Here is a 27,071-nt window from a genome sequence, read left to right on the forward strand (position 1 = left end):
TTCATTGAAGCCTACTCGTGACAATAAGCTATTTTCATTTCATTTCATTTCATTTCATTGGTGTATGTCGGAAGATTTGCCAGTTGGCTGCATTTTCCTTAGCTCGGAGATCCCTGGGTGGGATTGAACTCAGAGCTTCTGGTTTAGAGGCAGGGATACTACCCACTGCACCAAAGGATCCCCTCCATGGATGTGTAGAAATGTATAACCATTCTGGGATTTGCTAGATTACCTGTAGGGATCACTGGGCGATTGCAGAATTGTCCCTCAAGAGATTAAATAGCTGTGCGGGACGATGCACAATGGTCCAGATTTTGCAATAAGAATGACAATGAAGCAGCTCATGTCACTATTAAAGAAGATGACAGCAATCTCCATCACATGTGCTGTTGAACAGAAATCAGGCTGTCCAATATACCCTCCTCCTTCACGGGTGCCATTACACCAGCATCTAGCTGAGAAAATGAGCACTCAAATAACATGCAGGGTGCAAAGGTACGACATTACCTACTAAACATGCCATAACAGGTTAGATAATGAATGAATTCAAGTATAAATTAATTTTTAATGGTGGATTAAAAAGGAAAAACATGGTAAAACTCAGTGAGTCTGGGAGCAACTGTGGCGAGAAAATGACTGCTGGAGATTCGAATGACTCTTCTTCGGAGTCAAAGAAGGAACCACGGTCACTTCCATTCGTGCCTGCTTGCTTTGAGAAATTGTCCTTTCCTCCCATCCTTGGCTGCACTTGCAGCCTCTCAGACCCCACCGCAGAATAGAACCATAGAATTCCTAAAGTGCAGAAAGAGGCCAGTGACCCAAGGCCGGAATTGAACCTGGATCCCTGGCACTGTGAGGCATCAGCACGAACCACTGTGCCACCTTGCCGCCCCAATCTCCAGGGAGCAGTGCTCCCAGACCTCCTCTCCATTCCTGTGGTTTCTGCTGACTCATTCAACGCAATGGTCCCTTTAACTCAAAATCCTTGATTTGACAGAATGGATGTATCATCCCACCCACATTCCCTGTTTAGCCAGGGAACCTGGAGGTGGGATGCTAATGTCATGGCTCAGTTAAAGAAAGGCAATAAAGCATTTTCAGCTGAGCCATAGGTTCCCAGCTGCCAAATATTCTCACCGTTTGATCAGACACATCTGACTAAAAAATCCAGGATCGTCTGTGAAGTGGACTTGATGGGACAAATAGCTTTTTCTAATCCATGCTTTCTCATATTCCTGATTTTGATTTGAAGGCACTTACCTGTACAGAGATCAACGGAAATGTAAGTATTGTATTTGGAATGCGCGTTCACAGGTTTGCACAGATTAACACAGCTAGATTTATACTGTGTCAAGTACAGAATTTACTAGAAAATGTTTTTTTAGACAGTAGAATATAGTTTATCTTTTCAAATAAGTACAACAAGTGGAAGTTCTGACTCTAACCGTTCGATAAATTCCGCTTCCTTACAGCACTGAACTCATCTGTGACTCTGGTAAAGAAGCAAGTGTTTGACTTGCTGGCAGCACTTTGCATGTACTCAGCAGAAGGGCACATTCGGGTTTTACAAGCGCTGCGACACTACAGGGTAAGTATATCCTGAAATTACCACAGGAAACGGAACATCAGTTGAAAGAAATGGAGAAAATTTCCAGGAGTCTGCACTCAGACGCAGTGGAATAAACAGAAGGAAAATCAGACTCCGATACATCTGATTTTCTAATATCTGCTGCGTCAAGCGACCCAGTAAACATTCCCCTTATGCGTAGAACGTGCCTGCTGCTCTTACTATTCAGCACATTGTGTTAGGACATTTGAGAAACAACTTTTGCAACATTAAATCCACTGAAGTAAATTGATATAGATACCTAAATTACATAGATTCCTAGAATCGCACCATCCAGTGTTGCTCTGTGCAAATGTCTGCATCATCAGTATTGGCTATTGTGGAGTAATTGCGATGGTAAACACTTTGTGAAATAAATCATTCTTTCCTAAAAATGCAGTTTCTGACTTTGTGATGACAAAAAGAACCAGCAGAGTTTAACATGGGATCAGAGATTCCATATCGTTTTCAATATAATTTCAGTGTGCTATCAGGGCAAGTAACTAGTTAGGCAGCAAAACTGGACAGACGTAGGGGCATCACGGTGGCGCAGTGGTCAGCACTGCTGCCTCATGGCGCCGAGAACCCGGGATCGATCCTGGTCCTGGGTGACTGCCCGTGTGGAGTTAGCACAATTTTGCTGTATCTGTGTGGGTCTTGTTGTGTTCTGTGATACGGATATTGTGATGATGAGTTTCAACAGCAACATCTGCAGCTGGAAACCGGGGGGCGGGATTCTCTCAGCCCACGCCGGGCCAGAAAATCGCCGTCGTAAACGCCATCGCGTTTCACGACAGTGTCAAGAGGCCCTCAGGAGCAGCGATTCCGAGCCCCTCAGTAGGCCAGCATGGCACTGGAGCGAACCAAGCCGCTCTAGCTGCCGATGCCAGCATCAGATGGGCGGTGCGGGTCTGCGCATGCGCACTGCAATCGGAGCCAATGCGCGCATGCACAGTGCGACCGGCATGGTTGCATGCATACGTGGTGGCTCCCTTCTCCGCCCCGGCCCCGATGCAACATGGCGTAGAGCTACAGAGGCTGGCAGGGAGCAAAAGAGGCCCCCAGCCCGAGAGGCCGGCCCGCCGATCGATAGGCCTCGATCGCAGGCCAGACCACAGTGGAGGCACCCCCCACCCCCCCCCGCCGGAGTCAGAACCCCCACTCCCCCCCCCCCCCACCAGGCCGCCCCCGGATGGATGCCCCGGCAATTCTCAGCCCAGGATGGGCCGAGCGGTCACAAAAAAAACCCGAGTCCCGCCGGCGCCGTCCACGTGTGGTCTTACCCGGCAAGACTTTGGCGTGCATCCTTCTGGGGGCGGCCTGGTGGGGGGGGGGGGGGTCCGACTCCGCGGGGAAGGGGGCCTCCCCTGTGGCCTGGCCTGCGATCGAGGCCTATCGATTGGCGGGCTGGGAGCCTCTTTTGCTCCACGCCGGCCCCTGTAGCTCTAAGCCATGTTGCATCGGGACCGGGCGGAGAAGAGAGCCACCATGCATGCACACAACCACACCGGTCGCACTGCGCATGCGTGCATTGGCGCCGGCCGCAGTGCGCATGCGCAGCCCCGCGGCGCCCATTTGAAAGTTGAAATGAAATGAAAATCGCTTATTGTCATGAGTAGGCTTCAATGAAGTCACTGTGAAAAGCCCCTAGTCGCCACATTCCGGCGCCTGTTCGGGGAGGCTGGTGCGGGAATTGAACCGCGCTGCTGGCCTGCCTTGGTCTGCTTTAAAAGCTAGCGATTTAGCCCAGTGTGCTAAACCAGCCCCGGCATCGGCAGCTGGAGCGGCTTGGGTCACTCCAGTGCCATGCTGGCCTACTGAGGGGCATGGAATCGCTGCTCCTGAGGGCCTGTTGACACCGTTGTGAAACACGACGGCATTTACGACAGCGTCAACACTTAGCCTCAGGATCATGTTTTATAGCATGTTCTCTGCCATTCTCTCAACACAGGCTTGATCTTGAGAAGCCTTTCAACCTCCCCAGCCCACCCATAGTGATGGTTTTCTAAAGAACAGGTATGACATTGCTTATGGGCAAATACCTTTTCATCATTGTGGAGTGGCAATGCAGGGTGGAGCAAAGGAAAATTAGTCAACATTTAAGGAGGATGAACCCCACCAAATATTCTTTATTGTTTATGAAGGTAGCACCCTGTCACAAGAAGACCTTCACGAAGAAATGTGCAGAAGCATGCCATAACATAGGTGGAACAATAAGGAAATAAGAATCTTACAAATGGATATAGATAGGTCAGGTGAGTGGGCCTAAAAGTGGCAGATGGAGTTTAACGTGGCAAAATGTGAGGTCATGCATTTTGGTCGGAAAAATGGGAAGGCAATTTATTATCTAAATGGGAGATACTTCGGGGTGCTCCATTGCAGAGGGATCCGGGGGTTCTCATTCATAAGTCACAGAAAACTTGCATGCAGATAGAGCAGATAATAAAGTAAGCGAATGGTGTGTTAGCATTTATAGCTAAAGAAATAGAATATAAAGGTAAGGAAGTGTTGTTGCAACTATACAAGGCATTGGTAAGACCCCACCTGGAGTATTGTGCACAGTTTTGGTCCTCTTATTTGAAGAAAGATGTAGTGACATTGGAGGCAGTTCAGAGGAGGTTCACTAGGTTGATTCCAGAGATGAGGAGTTTGCCATATGAGGAGAGATTGAACAGTTTCAACCTATACTCTCTAGAGTTTTGAAGAATGAGGGGAGATCAAATTGAGATGTGCAAGGTGATAAAAGGTAGGGATACAGTAGATGTAGAGCGGATATGTCCTCTTATTGGGCATTCTAGAATGAGAGGTCATAGTCTTAGAATAAGAGGTTGAAAATTTAAAACAGAGTTGAGGAGAAACTACTTCTCCCAAAGGGTTGTGAATCTGTGGAATTTGCTACCCCAGAGTGTGATGGATTCTGGGATAGTGAGCAAATTTAAGGAGGAGTTAGACAAGTGTTTAATTGGTAATGGGTTAAAGGGTTATGGAGAATGGGCAGAACGGTGGAGTTTTTAAAAATAAATTTACGTACCAATTTCTTTTTCTTTCCCATTAAGGGGCAATTTAGCTTGGCCATTCCGCCTACCCTGCACATCTTTGGGGTTGTGCGAGTGAGACCCATGGGGACATGGGGTCGAGGCCTGGATGAGATCAGCCATGATCGTATTGAACGATGGAGCGGGCTCGAGAGGCTAAATTGCCTACTTCAGCTCCTGGTTTATGAGTTCTAAGAAAGAACTACTCTGGCTGATTTCACCATCCAGCTCTTCGTCTGTAGCGCTGTAGGTAACAGCACCCCAAACAATGGTGTTCATAATCAATAAGGGGATTTCTTGATTAATATGAAGATCAGGGGTTACGGGGAGAAGGCAGGAGAATGGGGATGAGAATCATGGCAGCCATGATCAAATGGCGGAGCAGACTCAATTGGCCAAATGGCCGAATTCTGCTCCTATATCTTATGAACTTATCAAAGAGGCAAGAGGGGTGTCCTACCATCTGCAGTATGAGGACCTTTAGACAGCACTATGTGTCTGCACTGTTCTCTCTATGGTTATGAAGGTGACAACTATATTCAATATTGTGGTTAGTTCATGCAACCATAGGGGGTCCATGTAATTTTTCAACTGACTGAAGTAATTTAGAAGCAAGTTGGGGAACGTATCACAATTTGGCATCACAGCAAGACAGCTGCTGTCCAACTTTATGGATTTACTCACTTTCACGAGGTTTGGGATGCAATGGATTGTTTCATGAGTTCCGACAAAAAAAAGCTTTTAATTTTCACAATCGGGAGGGCTTCCACACCCTGAATGGAGTTACAGTGGGACTCTGGCTGAATGGCCAAAGGCAGTCAGCCATCGTGACTAGAGGGCTGGCAACCTCAGTAAAACAACATCTCACATCAAGAGGAGTGAGACAGGATGTGGAGGGCAAATGGTTCTGCTGTGTTTATCCAGCATTTTTTGTTTTTATTCTGGATGGTAAACATTTTGTCGACTTTATTTTTTGAAAGTAAGGTATATCCAGATCTTTCACATTTTTAACCCTAAATGCTTCATAGATATATCAGTCCTCCATCACTACCTGATGAAGCTGGTAATTTAAGAAAATGGAAATTGTCTTATGGACCTTGCGAAGTCCATTACAGTGGTGCTGCAACTTCTCTGGCGCCTAAAGACAGCAACAGGCACATCCATAATTGTTTTAGTTTTCTAAAATCTGTCACTGTACATTCAGGAAGCCAGACAAATCATAGAAAATCGAAGTACTCTCACTTAAAAATTTAACACTTCACTCTAGCACAGGTGGTACAGTAGCACAGTAGTTAGCACTGTTGCTTCGCAGCGCCAGAGACCCGGGTTCAATTCCCGTCTTGGGCCACTGTCTGTGTGGAGTCTGCATGTTCTCCCCGTGTCTGCGTGAGTTTCCTCCGGGTGCTCCGCTTTCCTCCCGAAAGACGTGCTTGTCAGGTGAATTGGACATTCTGAATTCTCCCTCGGTGTATCCGAATAGACGCCATAGTGTGGCGACTCAGGGGACTTTCACAGTAACTTCATTGCAGTGTTAATGTATGCCTACATGTGACACTAATAAAGATTATCATTTTTATATTAAAAGTATAAAACACTTGTAAAATGTGTTTTTCCCACTTAAATGTGTTCCAGATGGCAGACAAACGACCACAGTGTGAATATAATACAGCAGACAATAAATTAAGCATGCATAAAGCAGAGTTGAAACTTCAGTACCTGGTTTATCAGAAGTTAGGACTCAGGCTGAACTGTTCTTTCCAGAACAGTTTAAAATTCTTGCCACTGAATGCCATTTGCAAAAGTGCACTATCATAGGAAATATAAACTATGACAGCGTTCTGCCAAATAATTGTAACCATTATAACAAGGCAACAATTCTTATATATTTTGCTGATAATCAGGAAATAATCATTGAGCAAATAGGCTGTTTGGAGTCTATTCTGATTCATAAAATCGTAGAATCCCAACAGTGCAGAAGGAGGCCATTCGGCCCATCACGTTTTCACCGACCCTCCGAGAGGAGCACCTTACTTAGGCCCACGACCCCGCCCTATCCCTGTACCCAGTAACCCCACCTCTCCCTTTGGACACTAAGGGACATTGTAGCACGGCTAATCCACCCACCCTGTACATTTGGACTGTGGGAGGAAACTGGGGCACCCGGAGGAAACCAACGCAGACACAGGGAGAAAGTGCAAACTCCACACACAGTCACTTAAGGTCGGAATTAAATCCGGATCCCTGGTGCTGTGAGGCAGCAGTGCTAAACACTGTGCCACCGTGCCGCCCGTGGTTATGGCAAAATCCATACTTGAAAATCCCATCTGGAAACTGTGCTCCCCATCTATCACCTAATCAATCACCTAAGGGTCCCAGGTTCGATTCCCCGCTGGGTCACTGTTGGTGCGGAGTCTGCACGTTCTCCCCATGTCTGCGTGGGCTTCCTCGGGTGCTCCGGTTTCCTCCCACAGTCCAAAGATGTGCAGGTTAGGTGGATTGGCTATGCTAAATTACCCATAGTTTCCAAAAAGGTTAGGAGGGGTTCTTGGGTTACGGGGATAGGGTGGAAGCGGGGCTTCAGTGGGTCGGTACAGACTCGATGGACCAAATGGCCTCATTCTGCACTGTATGTTCAATGTTCTATGTATGTTCTATGATACTTCAATCAGTGCCTGTTCTGAATAATATCTCTACAAATTAGATAAGGCTTTTTGCCACATTAGGTGCGGAACATTACCATTAGTGGCTTCATTAGGCTGTCAGATCAAAAGCTTTTTTATTTTTAGTCCTTTAATCTGCCATACAAAAAAAAGCATTTTAGATTATTTAATTTCCCTTTGGCACATTTCAGCCAACAGAGTCAACAAAGAACCTGAATATTTGCTTGCCTAGTGAGCTACATACCCCGAGCCCGAAATCTTGCCATGATCGAACCTATCGCAAACAGAAAATTGTTACCTGGTTCCTTTTATCGGGAGGATGTGCAGACTCCGCACAGACAGTGACCCAAGCCAGAATCGAACCTGGGACCCTGGAGCTGTGAAGCAATTGTGCTATCCACAATGCTACCGTGCTGCCCATATGGAACAACATTTCCTGTAATTCTGACTACTTCCTCCAATTCAAATTGTTTTCTCACTTTCCCAGTATCTACAGCATTTTGCTTTTGCATTGTGCCTATTTCAGTGGCTTCTCTTCTTTTAATCAACAGTGTAGCCTGTGGTGAATCACAATCTATTAATTCACACTGTGTTATATTGTATGTGTTGTGTTATTGTAAGCTTGGTATACGAGCAGTTGCACGGCTCTGCCCAAAGGGGGAGATGAGAAATTTGTACTGGGCTCCACCCTTGGCTCCGCCCATGGCTCCTCCCACTAACCAGAAGTATAAAGCTTTGCAGTCGTGAGCCTGCCTGCCAGTTCATCTCATCGCAGGCAGGCTTTGTTGAAAGACTATTAAAACCACTGTTCACTTCCAACCACGTGTCTTGTGAATTGATGGTCACATCGTAGCCCAGGAGTCTATCCTTGGACCCCCTCCTCTTTATTATCCATATGCTGCCCCTTATCAAGATCATTCAGAAACAGTGGGGCCAACTTTGAAATGTATGCTGATGTCCACTCAAGTTTTACCTCTTTTAATGCCAAGCCTTTCGCTTTACCCTCCCACTGCCTATCACAAACTTTTGGATTAATTAAAATTTCTCCATACTGAATCATCCATTTTAGCTTCCTTCAGTTGCCCATATGCCTTTCATTTTTGTGAATCAGTCCCCCGGAATGCCATCTCGAGCTAAGTCTGGTAGCCTGGAACTATGACGGATTACTTGATTGGGAGAGAGCATCTTCGGGTTCATCATCAAAACTGTCTTTTCTCTGCTTTGAAACATTGCCCCGACTCTAGCTCACAAATGCAAGCCTCTAACCCAAGCTTCCATGTCCATATGAATTGACTTTTCTAACGTTCTTCAAGGCAGTCTCCAACTTCCATAAATTGTAATTCATTCAGAATGTCACTGTTTGCATCTTTATCCATTCAATGGCCCATTTACCCATTTACCCATCAGCCCTGTATTTGCTCTCTGTGCTCTCACATCTCAATTTAACGATCCTTATCTTCAACTTCAAATGCCTCCACAGGCATAATACCCTATCTCAGTGATTTAATTGAGCTTCAAATCCCTCATGTTACACTTTACGCTTCTCTGATACTAGCCTGCTTCTCGTTCCTCATGATATCAGTGGTGACCATTTTAACTACCCCACCCTCTCCTCTGGAATTCACCCAACTGCTTCAATTTCATGCTTTAAACTTTGAACTTTTGTCACTCCTTGGCCCCATCCAATAATTCCGTCTACCTCTGTTCTTCTCCCATTCAATGCCCTTTCTTTGTTCTCTGACAAAGTGTAAATTAAGGGCATGGAGATGTAATGCCAATAGTACAATCCCTAATGGCTGGCTCACTGATCAAATATTTTAGTCCTCATTAAATTACAGCATAAAATTCAAAACATGTTTACAATATTCTTGGTTAAATAACAAAATTAATTACCTTTCACTTTTAAAATATTTTTATGCTAAAATACTTCAGAGATGAGAAACAAATTGTATTTCATCCGTTCTACAAGTAGCAGTGAGGTCGACATTGGGACATTCGTGAATTAGAATTATTGTTCTTAAAGTATTACTTAAATCTATTTAATTCTTAATTGTATATAAATAAGAGAAACAGATTATTGTTTCAAATCTCTTTTTTTGACAGAATGTGGAGAAGTATCAATATGGATTTAATTTCATTATGCATGAACTCCAGTCAGATAATGTCCCTTACCTGGCGACACTACTCAGTGCTATCAATGCTGTTATTCTGGGAACTGAAAATTTGCACTCACGGGCACGTCTCAGGAATGAATTCATTGGTAATATTTTTTTTACATATTGTGCCGTTTGTATTATATTGGCTGCTTATCTATTTTAAAATAATAACTGTGTTAGTTTCAGATTGTTATGGCATCTTCCTTTATTCATTGTTGCAATACAATCGAAAACTGCTCCGGCAATGACCATAATGGGTTGAATTTAATGTAGGTGGTGGTGTCTTGCCTGCCAGCTAGAAGGCTGGCGAGAGCCCTGAGTCACCTACTTTCAGGAAGGCCTACGGAATTAATCGCCACAGTGGCTAGCACTGCTGCCTCACAGCTCAAGGGACCCGAGTTCAAATCTGACCTTGAGTGATTGTCTGTGAGGAATTTGCACTTTCTCCCTTGTCTGCGTGGGTCTCCTCCGGGTGCTCCTGTTTCCTCTCACAGTTCAATGGGGCTGGTTTAGCACAGTGGGCTAAATAGCTGGCTTGCAATGCAGAACAATGCCAGCAGCGTGGGTTCAATTCCCGTACTGGCCTCCCCGAACAGGCACCAGAATGTGGCGACCAGAGGCTTTTCACAGTAATTTCATTGAAGCCTACTTGTGACAATAAGTGATTATTTTTATTATTATTAAGATGTGCAGGGTAGGTGGATTGGCCATGCTAAAATTGCCCCTTAGTGTCCAAATGGTTAGGTGGGATTACTGGGTTACAGGGATCGGGTGGAGGCATGCGCTCAATTAGGGTGTTCTTTCCAAGGGTTGATACAGACCCGATGTGCCGAAAGGCCTCCTTCTGCACTGTAGGGATTCTATGATTCTACCAGGCACTTAACTAGGCAATGGCGGTTCTTCCCTAGGATCCAGAAACCCAGGGGCAGAGATCCGCCTACCACGAGCTGCCAGCCAATTAGAAGCTGGCAGCTCTTCATTGCTCGGCAGAGTTGTAAAGTGTGGGCATAATTCGGTAGATTTATTGAGGCATTCTTAGTCTTAGGTTGTTCAACAATAAGTATTTTGTAACTATGAGAACCTGGGGCAGCACGGTGGTGCCGAGGTCCCAACTCTGGGTCACTGTCCGTGTGGAGTTTGCACATTCTCCCCGTGTCTGCGTGGGTCTCGCCCCCACAACCCAAAGATGTGCAGGGTAGGCGGATTGGCCACGTTAAATTGCCCCTTAATTGGAAAAAATGAATTGGGTACTCTAAATTTTAGAAAAAATATGAGAACCTATATACATAGGTACAGTAAAGACCGAGCTAGGAGCTGTCTACATGTTTGTTTCTACGCACAGCTCTGTCCAACGCTACACTAGACACCTAGGTGTAGGTCATGGCCAGGATTCTCCATTCCCGCGGCCAGGTTCTGACACCGGTGTCAAAAGCGGCGGGAGCGACTCCGATGTCAAAGGGCCTTCAGGTCCAGGCATTCACCCCTTCCTAGGGGGTTAGTACGGCATCAGAGTGGTGTGCACTGCTCTGGCGCTCGAAAGCCGGTGCGCCACAGGGCAATATTGCGGAGCCAATAGGTAGGCCCCGATCACGCACCTGGCCACCGTGGAGGCCCCCCCGGGTTCGGATTCCCCTGCCCCTCCCACCAGGATGACATCCGCAGCCAGAACTCCGAGGTCCCACTGGGTAGGACCATACATAACCCACACCGGCGGGACTCGGCCGAACTCCGCGGGCACTCGGCCCGTCGAGGCGCAGAGAATCGCCGGGGTAGCCACTTTCAACGGCCCTGACCGTGCTCGCGCCATTGGCGAAGAATTGGCGGCCGGGCATCGGAGCAGCCCGGCACGATTCTTGCGTGTCCCCCCCCCCCCCTCCCCCGCCACCGATTCTCCAACCCGGCGTGGGATCGGAGAACCCCGGCCCATATGTCCTCTTACATCACAATGTGGGTGTTACTAAATGTTAACCATTTATGTGCCAGACCCTTATACCACAGGCAGCACTACCTGGAGGCGGTGACTGCTGCTGTTATGCACCCACCTCATGCCCAGGGTCACTAAAGGACAAGTGTCAGGTAAGTGATGGCAGGAGAGGGATCATGGGGTGGGACACTGGTAGCAGGTGGGGTAGGGGGAGCATCAGCAAGAAGAGGGGGATGACTCTCAGAGTGGGCACCTCCCCACCTCCCCCCCTCACGACTCCCCCCCCACTCATCCACCCCCCTCCCACCCCGCTTCCAAAGTTCCCTCAATCAGGCGTTGAGTGTCTTTGAACAGGGATTCCTGGAAGTCTGCCAGCAACTCTGACAAGGTTTGCCTTCTGGGCTTCCTGCATGACAAGGCCCCCACCTGTTGTTCAATGAACACCAGGGGATGGAATAAAGCCCGTAAGCGAGCATAATTACCCAACTAAGGACCATTTGTAAAGTCTTCAACCTGAATTTTCCCTTCACTGGTGCTATTTGAACATGTTTATATGTTAATGTTTACCAGGCAACTTAGAAGACGGCTGTGCCTCTTATCTACAAACACAATAATTAAAGGACTAATATGACATTCTCAAAATTGAGATTGATAGATTTTTATTAGATAAGGATATCAAACAGTTTGGAGAAAGGGGAGTCAATAGAGTTAAGGTACAAGTCAGCCATGATCCAGTTGAATTGCAAATGAGGTTCATGGGTCTGAATGATTTACTCCTGTTCCTATATACGTATGATCCTAGTTGTGTGCAAACCATGGAGCCTTAGCATTTTTATTACCAATGACGAGATCACAGCAATTGTTCGAACAGAAAAATAACAATTAGGCCCAATAAGCCTCCCTATCTTTCCTCTCAGCATATTCCATAATTCATTTCCCCTCTACAAATATAGCTTCTGGGCTCTTGACGCTATTAACCCTGGACAGATCTATGATCCTCTCAAGTGACGCAATACGTCTTTTGCTGGAAAAAACTATTCCATCAGACTTCCCTTATTATCTTAACTTCCTAACCTTTTGTTCCGACATCTGATATACAACGGGCACTTCTACAAATCTGATGGTCCAACAATAAAACAGAATGATCAAAAACTGATGGGCAGTGCACATCTAAATGTCGGAAATGGGACACTAACCAGGCATCCTTTCACCCGCACAGACTCAAAAAAGATCACCGCTATCACATCCCAAAGCAAATAAAAATATTTGTTCTGTGAAAATATCACACGAGATAAGTTGAAAACAGTAGATAAAAGCAAATTATTGCAGAGGCTGGAATCTGAAACGAAAACATAAAATCCTGGACACTCTAGGCAAGCCTGACAGCATCTGTGGAACGAAAACGGAGCGAACGTCTCAGGTCTGGATGACTCTTTGCCGAAGCTTTGACAGAGTGTCACCCAGACCCGAGATGTTCGTCCCCTTCTCTCTCCGCAGATGCTGTCAGACCTGCTGAGATTGTCCAGTATTTTCTGTTTTAGTTGTAATTTAATAACAGCAATTGGCCAACTAAATTGGCTATGACCACAAAAGATGCAAATGTGTTATGTTATTTGTGTTTCAAATAACTTTACAAGAATTATTCCTTTTTCTTGTAGGCCTTCACTTGCTGGATGTGCTGCCATTACTAAAGTAAGTACTATTCTCTGAAGGGTGGTGTGGTAATACCACTGTATATATATGTGTGTGCCTCTATTAGGGATGTACAATAGTACCGGCTATTACAGGTTTGTCGGTAAGCCCCTGCATAGTTTGTCAGTAAGCCCCTGCCGGCTAGCTCCGCCCACAGGAGCAGTATAAATATCCATGAGGTCTCCTGTGCTGCCATTTTACAGCTCCACTTGAGGTAATAACATCTCACGGTAATAAAGCCTCTTTTGTACCGTTTTGTGTTTCTGTGTGCAATTGTTAGCGCAACAGGTGGGTCAGTAAATTTACTGATGACACCAAGATTGGTGGAGTAGTGGATGAGGTGGAGGGCTGCTGCAGGCTGCAAAGAGACATTGATAGGATGCAGAGCTGGGCCAAAAAATGGCAGTTGGAGTTTAACCCTGATAAGTGCGAGGTGATTCATTCTGGTAGAAAAAATTTGAATGCGGATTACAGGGTCAACGGCAGGGGTCTGAGGAATATGGAGGAACAGAGAGATCTTGGGGTTCATGTCCACAGATCTCTGAAGGTTGCCACTCAAGTGAATAGAGCCGTGAAGAAGGCCTAAAGTGTGTTAGCGTTTATTAACAGGGGGCTTGATTTTAAGAGCCGCAGGGTTATGCTGCAACTGTACATGACCCTGGTTAGACCACATTTGGAGTATTGTGTGCAGTTCTGGTCACCTCACTACAGGAAGGATGTGGAAGCATTGGAAAGGGTGCAAAGGAGATTTACCAGGATGCTGCCTGATTTACAGGATAGGTCTTATGAGGAAAGGTTGAGGGAGCTAGGGTTTTTCTCTTTGGAGCGGAGGAGGATGAGAGGCGACTTAATAGAAGTTTATAAGATGATGAGGGGGATAGATAGAGTGGACGGTCAGAGACTATTTCCTCGGGTGGATGTAGCTGTTACAAGGGGGCATAACTATAAGGTTCAGGGTGGGAGATATAGGAGAGATATCCGAGGTAGGTTCTTTACTCAGAGAGTGGTTAGGGTGTGGAATGGACTGCCTGCTGTGATAGTGGAGTCGGACACTTTAGGAACTTTCAAGCGGTTATTGGATAGGCACATGGAGCACACCAGAATGACAGGGAGTGGGATAGCTTGATCTTGGTTTCGGACAATGTTCGGCACAACATCGAGGGCCGAAGGGACTGTTCTGTGCTGTACTGTTCTATGTTCTATGTTCTACTAAAAGACACTGCTTGCAAAATTCAATCCAGTGTATGCCTTTAACCAGTAAATTAGCTGCGTGCACAGCATTCACTACAAGTATCAGACAGAAATAAATGTTTTGCACTTGTGCATAAATTGTACCTTGAGATTCACAGGCTGGAAAATGTTGAATAATAAGTTATAATTGAAGCTAGTTTATTTTTCCAGTGACTTTAAAATTGTTTTCATTTGGTTTAATCCTATTTGGAATGCAACATCATTTCACCATCAAAATTATAAATAGAAGCCTGCAATTATTTATTCTGATTTCTACATCAATGTTTTGTTTTCTGGAGGTGTTGACTTCTCTAATTCAGAAAATTCTCACGAGGAATCCATTGTGAGTAGAAGGGAACGTAGAAAATCATATCAAACCAGGCAGAGTCAACATAGTTTTGTGAAAGGAAAATTGTGTTTGACAAACTTCTTAGAGTTCCTTGAGGATGTAACAAGAAGGTTGGATAAAGGGGAAGCAGTAGCAGCTGTGTATTTGGATTACAAAAAGGCATTTGATAAGGTGCCACTTAAAAAGTTACTGTTAAAAAAAGGTTACTCCTTTCCTTGGATTACCACCTCACCATGGTGGAGAACATTCCATTCATCCCAAGAACAATGCCGTTGGGAGTCTTAAGCTCCTTGCAGCATCACCTATGACGGTAAGGTGGGAGATGAGGAACCAGACAACGTGCAATCCAAAACAAGACCTCAATGGTGGATCAGGGAGATACTCGGATGATATCAAGGCCTGCTATGCTGGATGAAAGCATCAGCCGTTGGGAGATGCCCAGTCATTGATGCTCCCTTGCCACTGGAACTGGACCGACACTCTGTCAAAGACCATGTGTCTGCTGATGTACAATGACATATCCACGTTAAAAGATGTTCCACACCAAGAGGAAACCAGCACACCCCCACAAAGACAAGCCCTGCATCAATTGACAAGGGGTGACGTGGCAGGATCACCAGATCAGGAAGTCTCTAGCTTCGGACCAGCACATAGGCATTGGAGTTTGATTCAGTTGTCTTGCTCTTGGAATAGGAACAGGAGAGCGTTTCGGCAGCTTTCTTCACAACTGAAAAGTCCTCTTCAGGATCTATTCTGCTCATCCCACATGGGGAAAGGGCTATAAAAGTGCCCTTATTTTTTCCGTCCGCAACCTCCTAAAGAACAACACCCCCTCCACGATAGTCCTCAAAACCGGGTCCCCACAAGGCTGCGTACTTAGCCCCCTACTGTACTCCCTATACACACACGACTGTATGGCAACATTTGCCTCCAACTCTATCTACATGTTTGCTGATGACATGACCATAGTGGGTCAGATCTCAAACAACGGTGAGTCACAATACAGGAGGGAGATAGAGAACCTAGTGGAGTGGTGTAACGACAATAATCTCTCCCTCATGTCAGCAAAACTGACGAGCTGGTCATTGACTTCAGGAAGCAAAGTATCGTACACACCCCTGTCTGCATCAATGGTGCCGAGGTTGAGATGGTTTGAAGTTTCAAATTCCTAGGTGTGCACATCACCAACAATCTGTCCTGGTCCACCCACGTTGATGCTACGAAACAAGAAAGCACAACAGCGCCTATACTTTCTCAGGAAACTGAGGAAATTTGGCATGTCCACATTGATTCTTACCAACTTTTACAGATGCACCCTATCCGGCTGCATCCTATCTAGCTGCATCACAGCCTGGTATGGCACCTGCTCAGCCCAATGCTGTAAGAAATTACAGGGAGTTGTGAACACCGCCCAGTCCATCACACAAACCCGCCTCCCATACATTGACTCTGTCTACATCTCCCCTTGCCTTGGGAAAGTGGGCAGCATAATCAAAGACCCCTCCTACCCTGCTTATTCACTCTTCCAAATTCTTCCATCAGGCAGGAGATACAAAAGTCTGAGAATATGCACTAACAGGTTCAAAAACAGCTTCTTCCCTGCTGTTGCCAGACTCCTAAACCACCCCCTTATGGATTGATCTGATCTCTTCACACATCTTCTCAACTGAGTAGTACTGAACTCCTGCCTGCTTCATCCAATGCCTGTGTCTATGCATTTACATTGTGTATTGTTTGTTTGCCCTATTATGCATTTTTTTACAGAATTATCTGTCTGAACTGCACGCAGAAAAATACTTTTCACTGTACCTCGGTGCATGTGACAATAAACAAATCCAATCCAATCCAACCTAACTGGAAAACCTAATCCAGCAGGCTCATCTATCTGCAGTCAGAAAATCTAATTGAAGCTGGAATGTACAAGCCCTCATGGATAATGAGCAAAACAATCAACCAGATCTGAGAATTGCCCTTGCTGCTTGTGAACTAAGGTACTTCAACATTGACGTTGCTGCCCTGCAGGTGAAGGGCAGCTGTGGGAAGATGGCTTGCCATCACTAACACATTGTACAAGATTACCTGGAGGCCTCCATAATTAAAAGCACTGGCACATGATTGACTTCCTGATCGTCCAATCCCAACACCTAAACGATGCCTTCATCACTAAAGTGATGACCAGTGCAGATGACTGCTGGGCAGACCACCGGCTCATCCGCTTCTCTATGTCCTTCAAACTCCACCAGAAGCAGCGGAAGATAAACAAAAAACTTAGAAAAAAGATCAATGTCGAGAGGCTTCAAGTGTCAAGCGTGCCAGTGAACGTCCAACAATTACTTCTCCAAAATCTCGGAAGTGTCCATTCTAATGGAGCGGAGGAAAACTGGAAAGAGCTAAAGACAGCCATCATCTCAAGCTGTGAACAAATCATTGGCAACAAGACCATCAAGGAACAACCAAGACCGGTTTGACAAGAATGACCACACCGTCCAAGACCTCATTGACAAGAAGAGGAAAGCTCTCCGTGCCTGGCAAAATGGCATAAGCAGCAAGGCAAAGAGGAGAGCTCATCAATCAGCCAAGGACGAGGTACAAAGAAGAACTGGGGAAATCAAGAACCAATGGTGGATCGAGAAAGCTAAGGAGCGGTGGTAACTCCTCACTGACAAGCTTGACACCTGGGGCTTCTTCAGTGCCACCAAGATAATATACGGACCCAACACCCACGGTCTCAAACTGGTGGTGAGGAAGGACAGAACAGACACTGAGTGTCTTTAAGACAGAGATGATAGGTTCATGATTACTAAGAGGATCAGGGGTTATGGGGAGAATGCAGGAGATTGGGGATGAGAAAATATCAGCCATGATTGAATGGTGGAACAGCCCTGATGGGCCGAGTGGCCTCATTCTGCTCCTATGTCTTATGGTCTAACCCTCTTGAGAAACAGAGACAACATCAGCGTTCGATGGAGAGAACACTTCAAAGAACTCCTAAACTGGCTACAAACGTAAACGAGGATGTGTTTGAAGAAAACCCCAACACCCCAAAGGTTATCTTGTCCTCCCACCAAGTGTGTATGAAGTTGAAGCTGCTATTGAACACATGAAGAATGAAAAAGCCGCTGGAGTGGTTGGTGTTCCAGCAGAGTTTTTAAACTTGGAGGAGAAGGCATCATCCGTCATCTCCATCAGCTGCTACTGAAAATCTGGGACAAAGAAGAAATTCCTGCCGCCAACCTCAGGGATGCTGTTATCGTCACCATCTTCAAGAAAGGAGACAAAGCAGACAGACAGGACTACCGAGGAACCTCCCTACCCTCCATCGGCAGGATTATCATCGCCCGAATCCTCGCTAGCAGCCTTCTCCCAGTCGCCGAAGAAATTCTTCCGGAAAGCCAGTGTGTCTTCTGACCAAACCGTGGAACAGCGGACATGGGTCGGGATTATCTGAGCCCACAACGGGTCGGAGAATCGGCGGGGAGGCACGAGAATCCCACCACGCCACTCCGACGCCAGGACGCGATTCTCCGCGGACCAGAGAATCGCCCGCCAGCCACCAGCCGTCCACGCGGCGCCGTTCGGGGGCCGCTGAAAAGACCCCCAGTGGCGATTTTCCGGTGCTCGATGGGCCAAACACTGACGAGTCCTGCCGGCCTGGTTCTAATCTGATACCACCTGGTGGGAGCTCGGACTCGCGGCCACGGTGACGGTCCTGGGGGGGGGGGAACGGACTCTGGGGGGCGGGCCTCAGCAGTGGGCAGGCCCACGATCAGGGGCCACCAATCGGCGGGCCGATCACGATCAGAGGAGGACCTACCTTCCTCCGCGCAGCCCACCATCTCCACCAACCATGTCAACGTCACCCGCGCCGAAGTGGGAAGCCACGCGCATGCGTAGACTCGCTTGCGGAAGCCACACGCATGCGCAGACCCGCTTGCTGAAGCCGCGCGCATGCGCAGCCTGGGCAGCAGGCCCCACCAGCAGCCATAGCTGCGGGCTGCACGCCAGGGCTGTGCTAGCCCCATAGAGAACTGAGAATAACCCAGGACTTTCTCGGAAAAAGCCCGGAGTGATTCTAGCCTGTTTTCCGGATGGTGTGGGGACTCCCAAAAGTGAGAATCCCGCCCATGATTTTCACTGTTCAGCAACTTCAAGAGAAATGCCAGCAGCAACATCAACCATTCTATGTGGCCTTCATCGATCTGACCAAAGCTTTTGACTCAGTCAGTCAGGAAGTGCTGTGGAAAACCCTGTCAAAGGCTGACTATCCAGAGAAATTCATCAACATCCTCTGATGCCTCCATGACAGACTGTCAGTGAAAATTCTCACCGATGGAAATGAGTCATAAACCTTCGAGGTCAAGACTGGATTCAAGCAGGGATGTGTCATCGCCCCCACCTTTTTCTCCATCTTCATAGCCTGGTTAAGAGGAAGCTTCCCATTGCCTACAGGATAGATGAAATCATTTCAACCTCGACCACTTGAAATCCAAGAAGAGAGCGACATTGACATCGCTCGTGGAACTTCAGTATGCGGATGATATCTCCTTATCCACTCTCTCAGAAGAAAATCTCCAAGTCATGCTTGATAGCTTCGCAGAAGCATTCTAAAGAATCGGTCTCAGCCTCTACAAGACTTCAGTGTTTTACCAACCCACCCAGGGCAAGATCCGGTCTCTCCCTCCATCAAGACCATGAGAGAAACCCTACCAAATCTTTCTCCTTCATGGGCAGCCATCTCTCCTGTAAGGCTGACGTTGATGCGGAAATCCAACATCACATCAGATCTGCAAGATTAAGGACACCTAAGGACGAGAGTTTTGATGACCATGACACCAAGATCCTCTTGTACAAGGCAGTTGGCCTCCCACCACTTCTATACGGCTCAGATACTTGGATTACATGCAGACATCATCTTAAGGCCCTGTACCATCACCGCTGTCTGAGACACATTCTCTGCATCAGCTGGGAGAACAGGCATACTAACATCAATGTCCTTGAAGGAGCCAAATAAACCAACATCAAGGCTGTGATCATCCGAAACAAACTTCACTGTCCTTAGGATGTCAGATTCCCGAGTGCGAATCTTTTTTGCCCAGCTCAAGAAAGGCTTCGGAACAAGAGGAGGACAAAGGCGGCATTTCAAAGACACCCTGAAGGCTTACCTCAAGAAATGCAATATAGATGATAATGCCTGGGAGACCCTTGCACAGGAGACTTACATGGGGGAACCTCCTGATTGAAGGGACACAATTCTTCAAGGACAAGCAACGGCAAGAGGAGGCCTGGAAAAGAGGCCTAAGAAAGAACTACCAGCGATCTAGAGTCCAAGGATCAATCACACCTTCCGTAAACACCTGCCAAGTGTGCGGTCAAAGATGTGGCATTAGGATTGGGCTCATCAGCCATGCAAGGACCCACAGAGCCCATGACCAGCAACACAGAGTTTCTTAGGTGGACAATCATACTAGTTAGCGAGTGATCGCCGAAGAAGAAATGATTACTGCAGAAAATAAGAGCTCCTGTTGTAGTGGATAACATTTAAGCATGGATGGAAGACTGGTTCACCAACAGGAAACAGGCAGTCAGGATAAATGGGTCTTTTCAGGTTGGCAACTTGATAAGCCAAGTACCTCAGGGATCACCTGGGACCTCAACTACTTATAATTTATATTAGTGATTTGGATGAAAGGACCAAATATATTATAGGGAAATTTTCTGACACAAAGATAGGTAGGAAAGCAAGTTGTGAGGAGGACTCAAAGAGTCTGCAAAAGAATATAGATAGGTTAAGTGAGTGGGTAGAAATTTGGCAGATGGTGCATAATGTGGGAAAATATGAGGTGGTCCACTTTGGTAAGAAGAATAGAAAAGCAGAATATTGTTCAATAGGAGAGAGACTGCAGAATACTGCAACACATAGATATGCAGATGGCATATCATACATGAATCACAGGAAGCTAACATGCAGGGACAGCAAGCAATTATAAAGACAAATTGAATGTCGACCTCCATTGCAAGGACGATGAAATATAAAAACAAGAAAATCTTGCTACAAAAACTGGATTGGGGGAGATTTACTGCCTTGGCCACAGTATTGTCCATAGTTCAATAAATCCTTGTTCCACTACCATTGGCTTCCCCAAATGATTAAAGACCCAGGGTGGGATTCTCCGACCCCCCCCCCCAACCAACCGAGTCGGAGAATCGCCGGAGGGTGGCATGAATCCCGCCCTCCGAATTCTCCGGCGCCGGGGATTTGGCAGGGGCGGGAATCACACCACACCGGTAGGCGGCCTCTGGCAGTGGCCTCCCCGACGATTCTCCGGCCCGCGATGGGCTGAGTGGCTGCCCATTTTCGGGCGGTCCCGCCGGCGTATGTTACGACAGGTAGTTACCGGCAGGACCTGGCACCGCGGGCAGCCTCCGCGGTCCTCCGGGGGCGCGGGGGGATCTGGCCCATGGGGATGCCCCCATGGTGGCCTGGCCCACGATCGGAGCCCATCGATCCGCGGGCGGGCCTGTGCCGTGGGGCATTCTATTCCTCCGCGCCAGCCGCTGTAACAGTCCGCAATGGCCAGCGCGGAGATGAACCCGCCCTGCGCATGCGCTGGGATAATGCCAGCACGTGCTGGCGTTCCCACGCATGCGCCAACTCACGCCAGCCGGTGAGGGCCCTTTGCCACTGGTTGGCGTGGTGCCAAGCCCCTTCTGCGCCGACTGGCGCGGCGCAAACCACTCCGGCGCCGGCCTAGCCCCTGAAGGTGTGGAGGATTCCGCACCTTCGGGGCGGCCCGACACCGGAGTGGGCCACGCCACTCCTTCACACCAGAGTTGTCCGCCCCGCCGGTTTCTGAAGAATCCCGCCCCTTATGATTATACTTGATATTAAGGCTCATGCAAATATTAGGTGAGTTACATACAATTAATGTGCATATCGCAGCAAGGAGAGGTGTGGTGAGAAAATAGTCACGGTAAATCATAAAAGCTAATTATGTACATTTCCAAGAATGTACAATTTTTAATTCCATTCATCAATATGTATGCTGACCAGAGGCTCAATTGTTAAATGTATTGACCTACGTGAGGTCAACGATATAGACTAGGACAGTTATTTTCAAAATCAGGGTCGCGACCCGTGGGTGGGTCATGGCGGGTGTTGGGAGGGTTGAGGGGCCACTGGTTGCAGTGTTCCCAATCACGGGAAGAAGTGCCCAATTGCCACCACCAGCTTTAGAAATGCCGACGGCCACATCCAGCTTTCGGAATGCCAGCCATCCCGTGTATGTGTGCCCCCTCAGCAGTGAACAGCCCAGAGCGCAGCGAAGCAGACCACCCCTCCTGACATCAGCGAGCTGACACAGGAGCAGATTCTTTAAAAAAATCAATGGAGTCTTCTCTCCAGGAACGCAGGCAGAGAGTACATCACGCGCCCCATACCGTGTTCTGGGCGCGAGAGAGATTGCTCCATTTTGTAGCTTCCAGCAGTGCTGGTATGAACTCCAGGGCCTCTGGTGAACAACCCATGAAGAAGGTGAAAAACAGGAACAAAGCAGCATTAAGATGACTTCTTCAGGTATAAGTTTATTAATTGTGCCAATACAAATCAGGATGCAAAGTTCATGCGTGTAATATGTAAGGCAGTGCTGGCAAATGAATGATCAAAATCCTCAAAACTTCAAAGGCATTTGAAGACTAAGTATGGTAAGTTTGAGGACAAACCCCTTCATTTTTTTCAACGATGCAGTGAGATCTTAAATCATCAGCTGAAGTCCTTAGCAGAAATGGAACATTGAATGACAAAGCAAGTGAGATCGTAAGGACCAAGCAGGCTCACCTGTCACAGTAAAGGGAAGCGGAAATTTTAGATCTTGAAGTTTGGGCGGTTTGGGTTGCAAAGTTCGGACACTTGGAACGCGAAAGTCGGCCGACTTGGGTTGCGAAAGTCGGATGACATGGGTCACGAAATTCGGCCGACTTGTGTCCCGAAAGATGGCCAGCTGGTAAAAATGGGTCCCAGGCAAAAAAAGTTTGAAAAACACTGGACTAGGCGTCCCTCGTGCCCATTCTATGCTACTTAGCAGATCTCAGCACTGAAGCAGTAGAGATGCAATATTGATATCAGAATCAATGGGCCCAGGAGGGGGTCAAATGTTGGAAAGTGTCCATATGTGAGGGCGAGGGCAAACCTGCCTCAGCAGCGATGTGCCTCCACTGGTTGAACCACATGCTCACATTCATTGCCTATACTAACACACTAAGCATTCTCACTTAGTAAGATACCAGAGAGTTGTCGGAGTACATAGAGCCACACCTCTTCATGAATCAGCACCTTCATGAGAAAAGGATTTTTTTTTTCAAATGTGTTTAACAAGGTTGGGTGCCTTGCCCACCAGAAGCAACTATCAGGGATTGAGTTCATGTCTCATATTGACCATTAAACTTAACCTTCAGAAAATCATCTACAGCACTTACCCAGTCTCCAGCATATACCACTGCTGTGTTCGATTTCCCACTACTAGGGGTATAAAATTGGAAAATTAACCTTGTAATTTTAAAACATCATTATATTATTTGTTACTATTTATTTTCAGGGAAAAGGACGATGCAGATCTATTAATTCAGTGTTCAAAGTTTGAGGAAGCCAAGGCAGAAGATGATGAAGAGTTGACAGAAATCGATGATATGAATTGCCATGAAGAGGTTTTTGCTGCGTTGTTTAATAAAGTAAGATCATAATCTGTTGTATTACAACAGAAGCTTTACGCAAAATGTAATTGTGAACATGTGAACAGAACCGTCATTTGTTCGTGATATTATAATCGCAGCTAAATATGTGAGTTCTTAAATTATCCCGGGCTATAATTTGCAGTCAAAAAGAACTGTGAGGCTAATGATGCTGGCTTTGACAAAGAGTCACCCACACTCAAAACATTGGCTCCCTTCTCTCTCCACAGATGCTGTCAGACCTGCTGCGATTGTCCAGTATTTTCTGTTTTTGTTGTGTAATGATGCTCGCTGTAATTTATGCTCAAATGCTTTGGCAACTTCAGACAAAGGCGAATGTCCAGTTAAACTCAGAAATATGAACATACAAATTAGGATCTGAAGTAGGCTATTCAGCCTGCTGTGCCATTCAATAGGATTATCTGAGGGACCACGTGCTGTGGGTGCAGGAATAGCAGCTTTTCAGCAGGCTCTGACGCCATTCACTTTATAGTTCGTCTTTTATCCTGTTTACCCGGTACGTGCTCGCCTAATCCGAGAGTTAATAGTTGGTAGTATGTCCCCGGAGGACTTTTGGATGAGTATTGGAGAGAAAGTTCTGAAAACACGAAGAAATCCAGCGATAGAAAGGTGCAGGCAGATTTGGCAGGGGTGGAGCTGCCTTTTCAATATGGCGACTTGATCCTTGAGCAGCCTCTTGACCTGGTGCTCTCTGACGCGCTGAAAACAATGACGGAAAACATTGTCTGACTTATAGGCCAGAGACTCGGTTTGTTGATGCTCAATTTGAATGCTCATGAGGTCAGCCTGTAGGATACTTAAAAAAAAGTTTGATGGACAGCAAAAATTTTCTTTCCTCAGCTGAAGTTTGTTTGGAATCCTTGGGAAACCAGCTGTGTGGTATGTCAGAAATCCTGGAAGATTTAGAGAACCAAGAGTGGAGAACAAATGTCCAGATTGTCGCCCTGCCAGAAGGAGTGGAGGCCAAGATTCCTGTTAATTTCTTTGAGAGCTGGCTACCACGCTTTCTTAAGATGGATGTGAAGGCTGGCCATTTCAAACTAGAAATGGGCGCAACGTATCCTGCCTTTGAGGCTGAGGGACAACCAACGTCCCAGGCCTGTGATCATTCACTTCCACAATTTTAAAGATTGTCAGAGGGTCCGGGAGACAGCAAGACATGGTGATTCCTGGGACCGTGAAAGGGCAAAGATCTCCTTTTTCCAAGGCTCCTCAGCGATGACGTAGCTGAAGCGTCGAGGCTCTAATGAAGTTTGAAGGCAACTCAAGGCAGCTGGAATGAATTATGTTATGCATTACCCTGCGACCCTGAAAGTGATATCCGACAACTCCGTTCAGTCTTTTGATGATTGGACTATTGCCTTGGCCTTCGTTAGGGCAAGGGTGTGGACTGGTAATCGGCATCTCAGAAAATTTGAAATGCGGAATTTCTCCCTGTCATGGTTTGTTTGTCTGATTTGATTGTCAGATGTCTGGCTTAGTGAGAGGTATTAACATTCGAGCACTGCCTTCTTCTTGTTTTTAAATGTTCCGGGGACTTTTGTTATTCAGTGTAGCTGTGCTGTGCACTAAATAGCCGAATCTTTTTCATATTATGTCCTCTTTTTAATCATGACAGAACCAAGTGCCGCCAATGCTGGGAGGTGGGTGGAGGGTGGGTGCAGGTCTTCATGGGTGGGTTCAAAATGTGGGAGGGGCATTTGGCTCCCATTCCCTTGTTGCCATTTGTCTTCTCCGCCTTGATGAGAAGATTGTCTCCTGATGGTAATGACAGTATGACAGAATTAAGGCAGGAATGGTAGGGCAAGTCCTTTTTGCTTCTTTCTCAGTGAGCAGCAGGTGTCTTACAGTTTTGGTCAACAAGAATGTCCCCTTTATGGTGAATGTATTCACCATAATGCATGCATGATACCATAACCTGTGACCTATGACCTGGAAGTGGTGACATGAACTGCTTCCAGGTACTGTACTGTAACCCCGGTATGGCTCCGCCTCTGGCTCCGCCCACACCGGGGCCATATATAGGCCGGCCTCAGGCAATGGTGGATACTCAGCACGGTGTACTCCACGTGTACGCCAAATTTGGGGGGGTGGAGAATTGCAAAACTGGCGCCAGTCCCGATTTTGTGCGGCAACACGTATCTCCACCCCATCGACGAATGCGATTTTGGCGTCGGGGGACAGAGAATGGAGAATCCAGCCGAGGGATTTTTCTTTTTTCTCAGCCCCACATCAATGTCACACTAGAATTGACAATTTCTTTGTGACTAGGATTATCCTACATCTAGTGTCCTCTTGCTATATGGGTAGCATTGTAATTTCTGACCATGCTCCCGCCATCCTGGAATTTTTGCTTGCGGGCTCTTCCCCAGGTCTAGGCCATGGCCGTTTGACATCTCCCTGCTTAGGAATAATCCTTTATTCCATATTTTAAGAAGGATTTGGAGTTTTTACTCGGTCAGTCACTGAAGGGGATTAACGTAGCTCTGGACCGTACGGTAAATGGGCAGCATGGTAGGACTGTGGTTAGCACTGTTGCTTCACAGTGCCAGGGTCCCAGGTTCAATTTCCAGCTTAGGCAATGCGCCACCATGCTACCCCCTCCCTTCTGTATGTTGATTTAAAGTTGTTGCCTAAGGTATTGATGAGGCAATTAATAATAATATTAGGCGGTATCCTTCCGATTATTGTTTGGGTGGATCAGACTGCATTCATAAAGGGTAGGTTTTCCAGTAATAGTGTTATACGGTTATTGAATGTGATCCAGGCTTTCCAGAGCGGGTGCTCGACAGGTTGGTGATTTCCTTGGATGCGGAGAAAGCCTTTGATTGGGTGGAGTAAAATTATTGGTGTACACGCTGCGTAGATTTGGGCTGGGTGAGGAATGTGGTAAGTGGGTTAAGGTGCTGTATCATGGGCCCAGGGCGGCAATACCCATGAATGGTTTTAGGTCAGAGGACTGTGATTTGCAGAGAGGGACTAGACAGGGTTGCCCCCTGTCACCTTTGCTGTTTGCCTTGGCCTTAAAGCCCCTGCAGAGGCAATTAGGCAGGACACCATGATCTCAGGGCTGGGTTGTGGGGACGAGCAGCCTAAGATCATGCTTTCTGCGGATGATGTGCTGCTGTTTGTGCCGAAGTCGGTTGTCTCGGTTCCCACTATTATTCATGTAGTGGATAGGTTTAGCGCCTTCTCCGGTTATAAGATCAATTTTATAAAATCGGAGAGTTGAGGAGCAAACCTTCCCTCCTTGCCAATTTCCCTTTTAGGTGGTTCTCGTTAGGCTTTAAGTACCTGGGAGTTACAATTACCCCATCTTTTCGGAAGTTATATTGGGCTAACATTCTTTAGTTGATTGCTTCTATTAGGTGGAATTTGACTCGTAGGTCTTCCTTGCCGGTCTCAAGGCTGGGAAAGATTGTCTTGATTAGAAGGCACAATGGTTAGCACTGCTGCCTCACAGCGCCACAGACCTGGGTTCAATTCTGGCCATGGGTGACTGTCTGTGTGGAGTTTGCGCCTTCTCCCTGTGTCTGCGTGGGTTTCCTCCCACAGTCCAAAGATGTGCAGGTTAGCTGGGTTGGCCATGCTAACATTTCTCCTTAGTGTCTAAAAATGTGCAGGTTAGGCAGGGTTACAGTGTTATGGGGATAGGGCAGAGGACGGGCCTAGGT

At 46.9% G+C, this 27,071-nt stretch overlaps 1 protein-coding gene across 1 annotated transcript in view; it reads left to right on the forward strand.

Annotated features, from left to right (window-relative positions):
• Positions 1–27,071, forward strand: part of LOC119962247 (inverted formin-2-like) — a 123,474-nt gene that overhangs the window by 23,096 nt on the left and 73,307 nt on the right. Inside the window, exons 4-7 of the mRNA XM_038790236.1 lie at positions 1,473–1,588; positions 9,405–9,561; positions 13,040–13,073; positions 23,244–23,376. Of these exons, the coding sequence (XP_038646164.1) occupies positions 1,473–1,588; positions 9,405–9,561; positions 13,040–13,073; positions 23,244–23,376 (440 nt within the window). The remainder of the gene's footprint in view (positions 1–1,472; positions 1,589–9,404; positions 9,562–13,039; positions 13,074–23,243; positions 23,377–27,071) is intronic.

The sequence above is a fragment of the Scyliorhinus canicula genome, chromosome 2 (assembly GCF_902713615.1).
Source record: "Scyliorhinus canicula chromosome 2, sScyCan1.1, whole genome shotgun sequence".
Taxonomy (NCBI): Eukaryota; Metazoa; Chordata; class Chondrichthyes; order Carcharhiniformes; family Scyliorhinidae; genus Scyliorhinus; species Scyliorhinus canicula.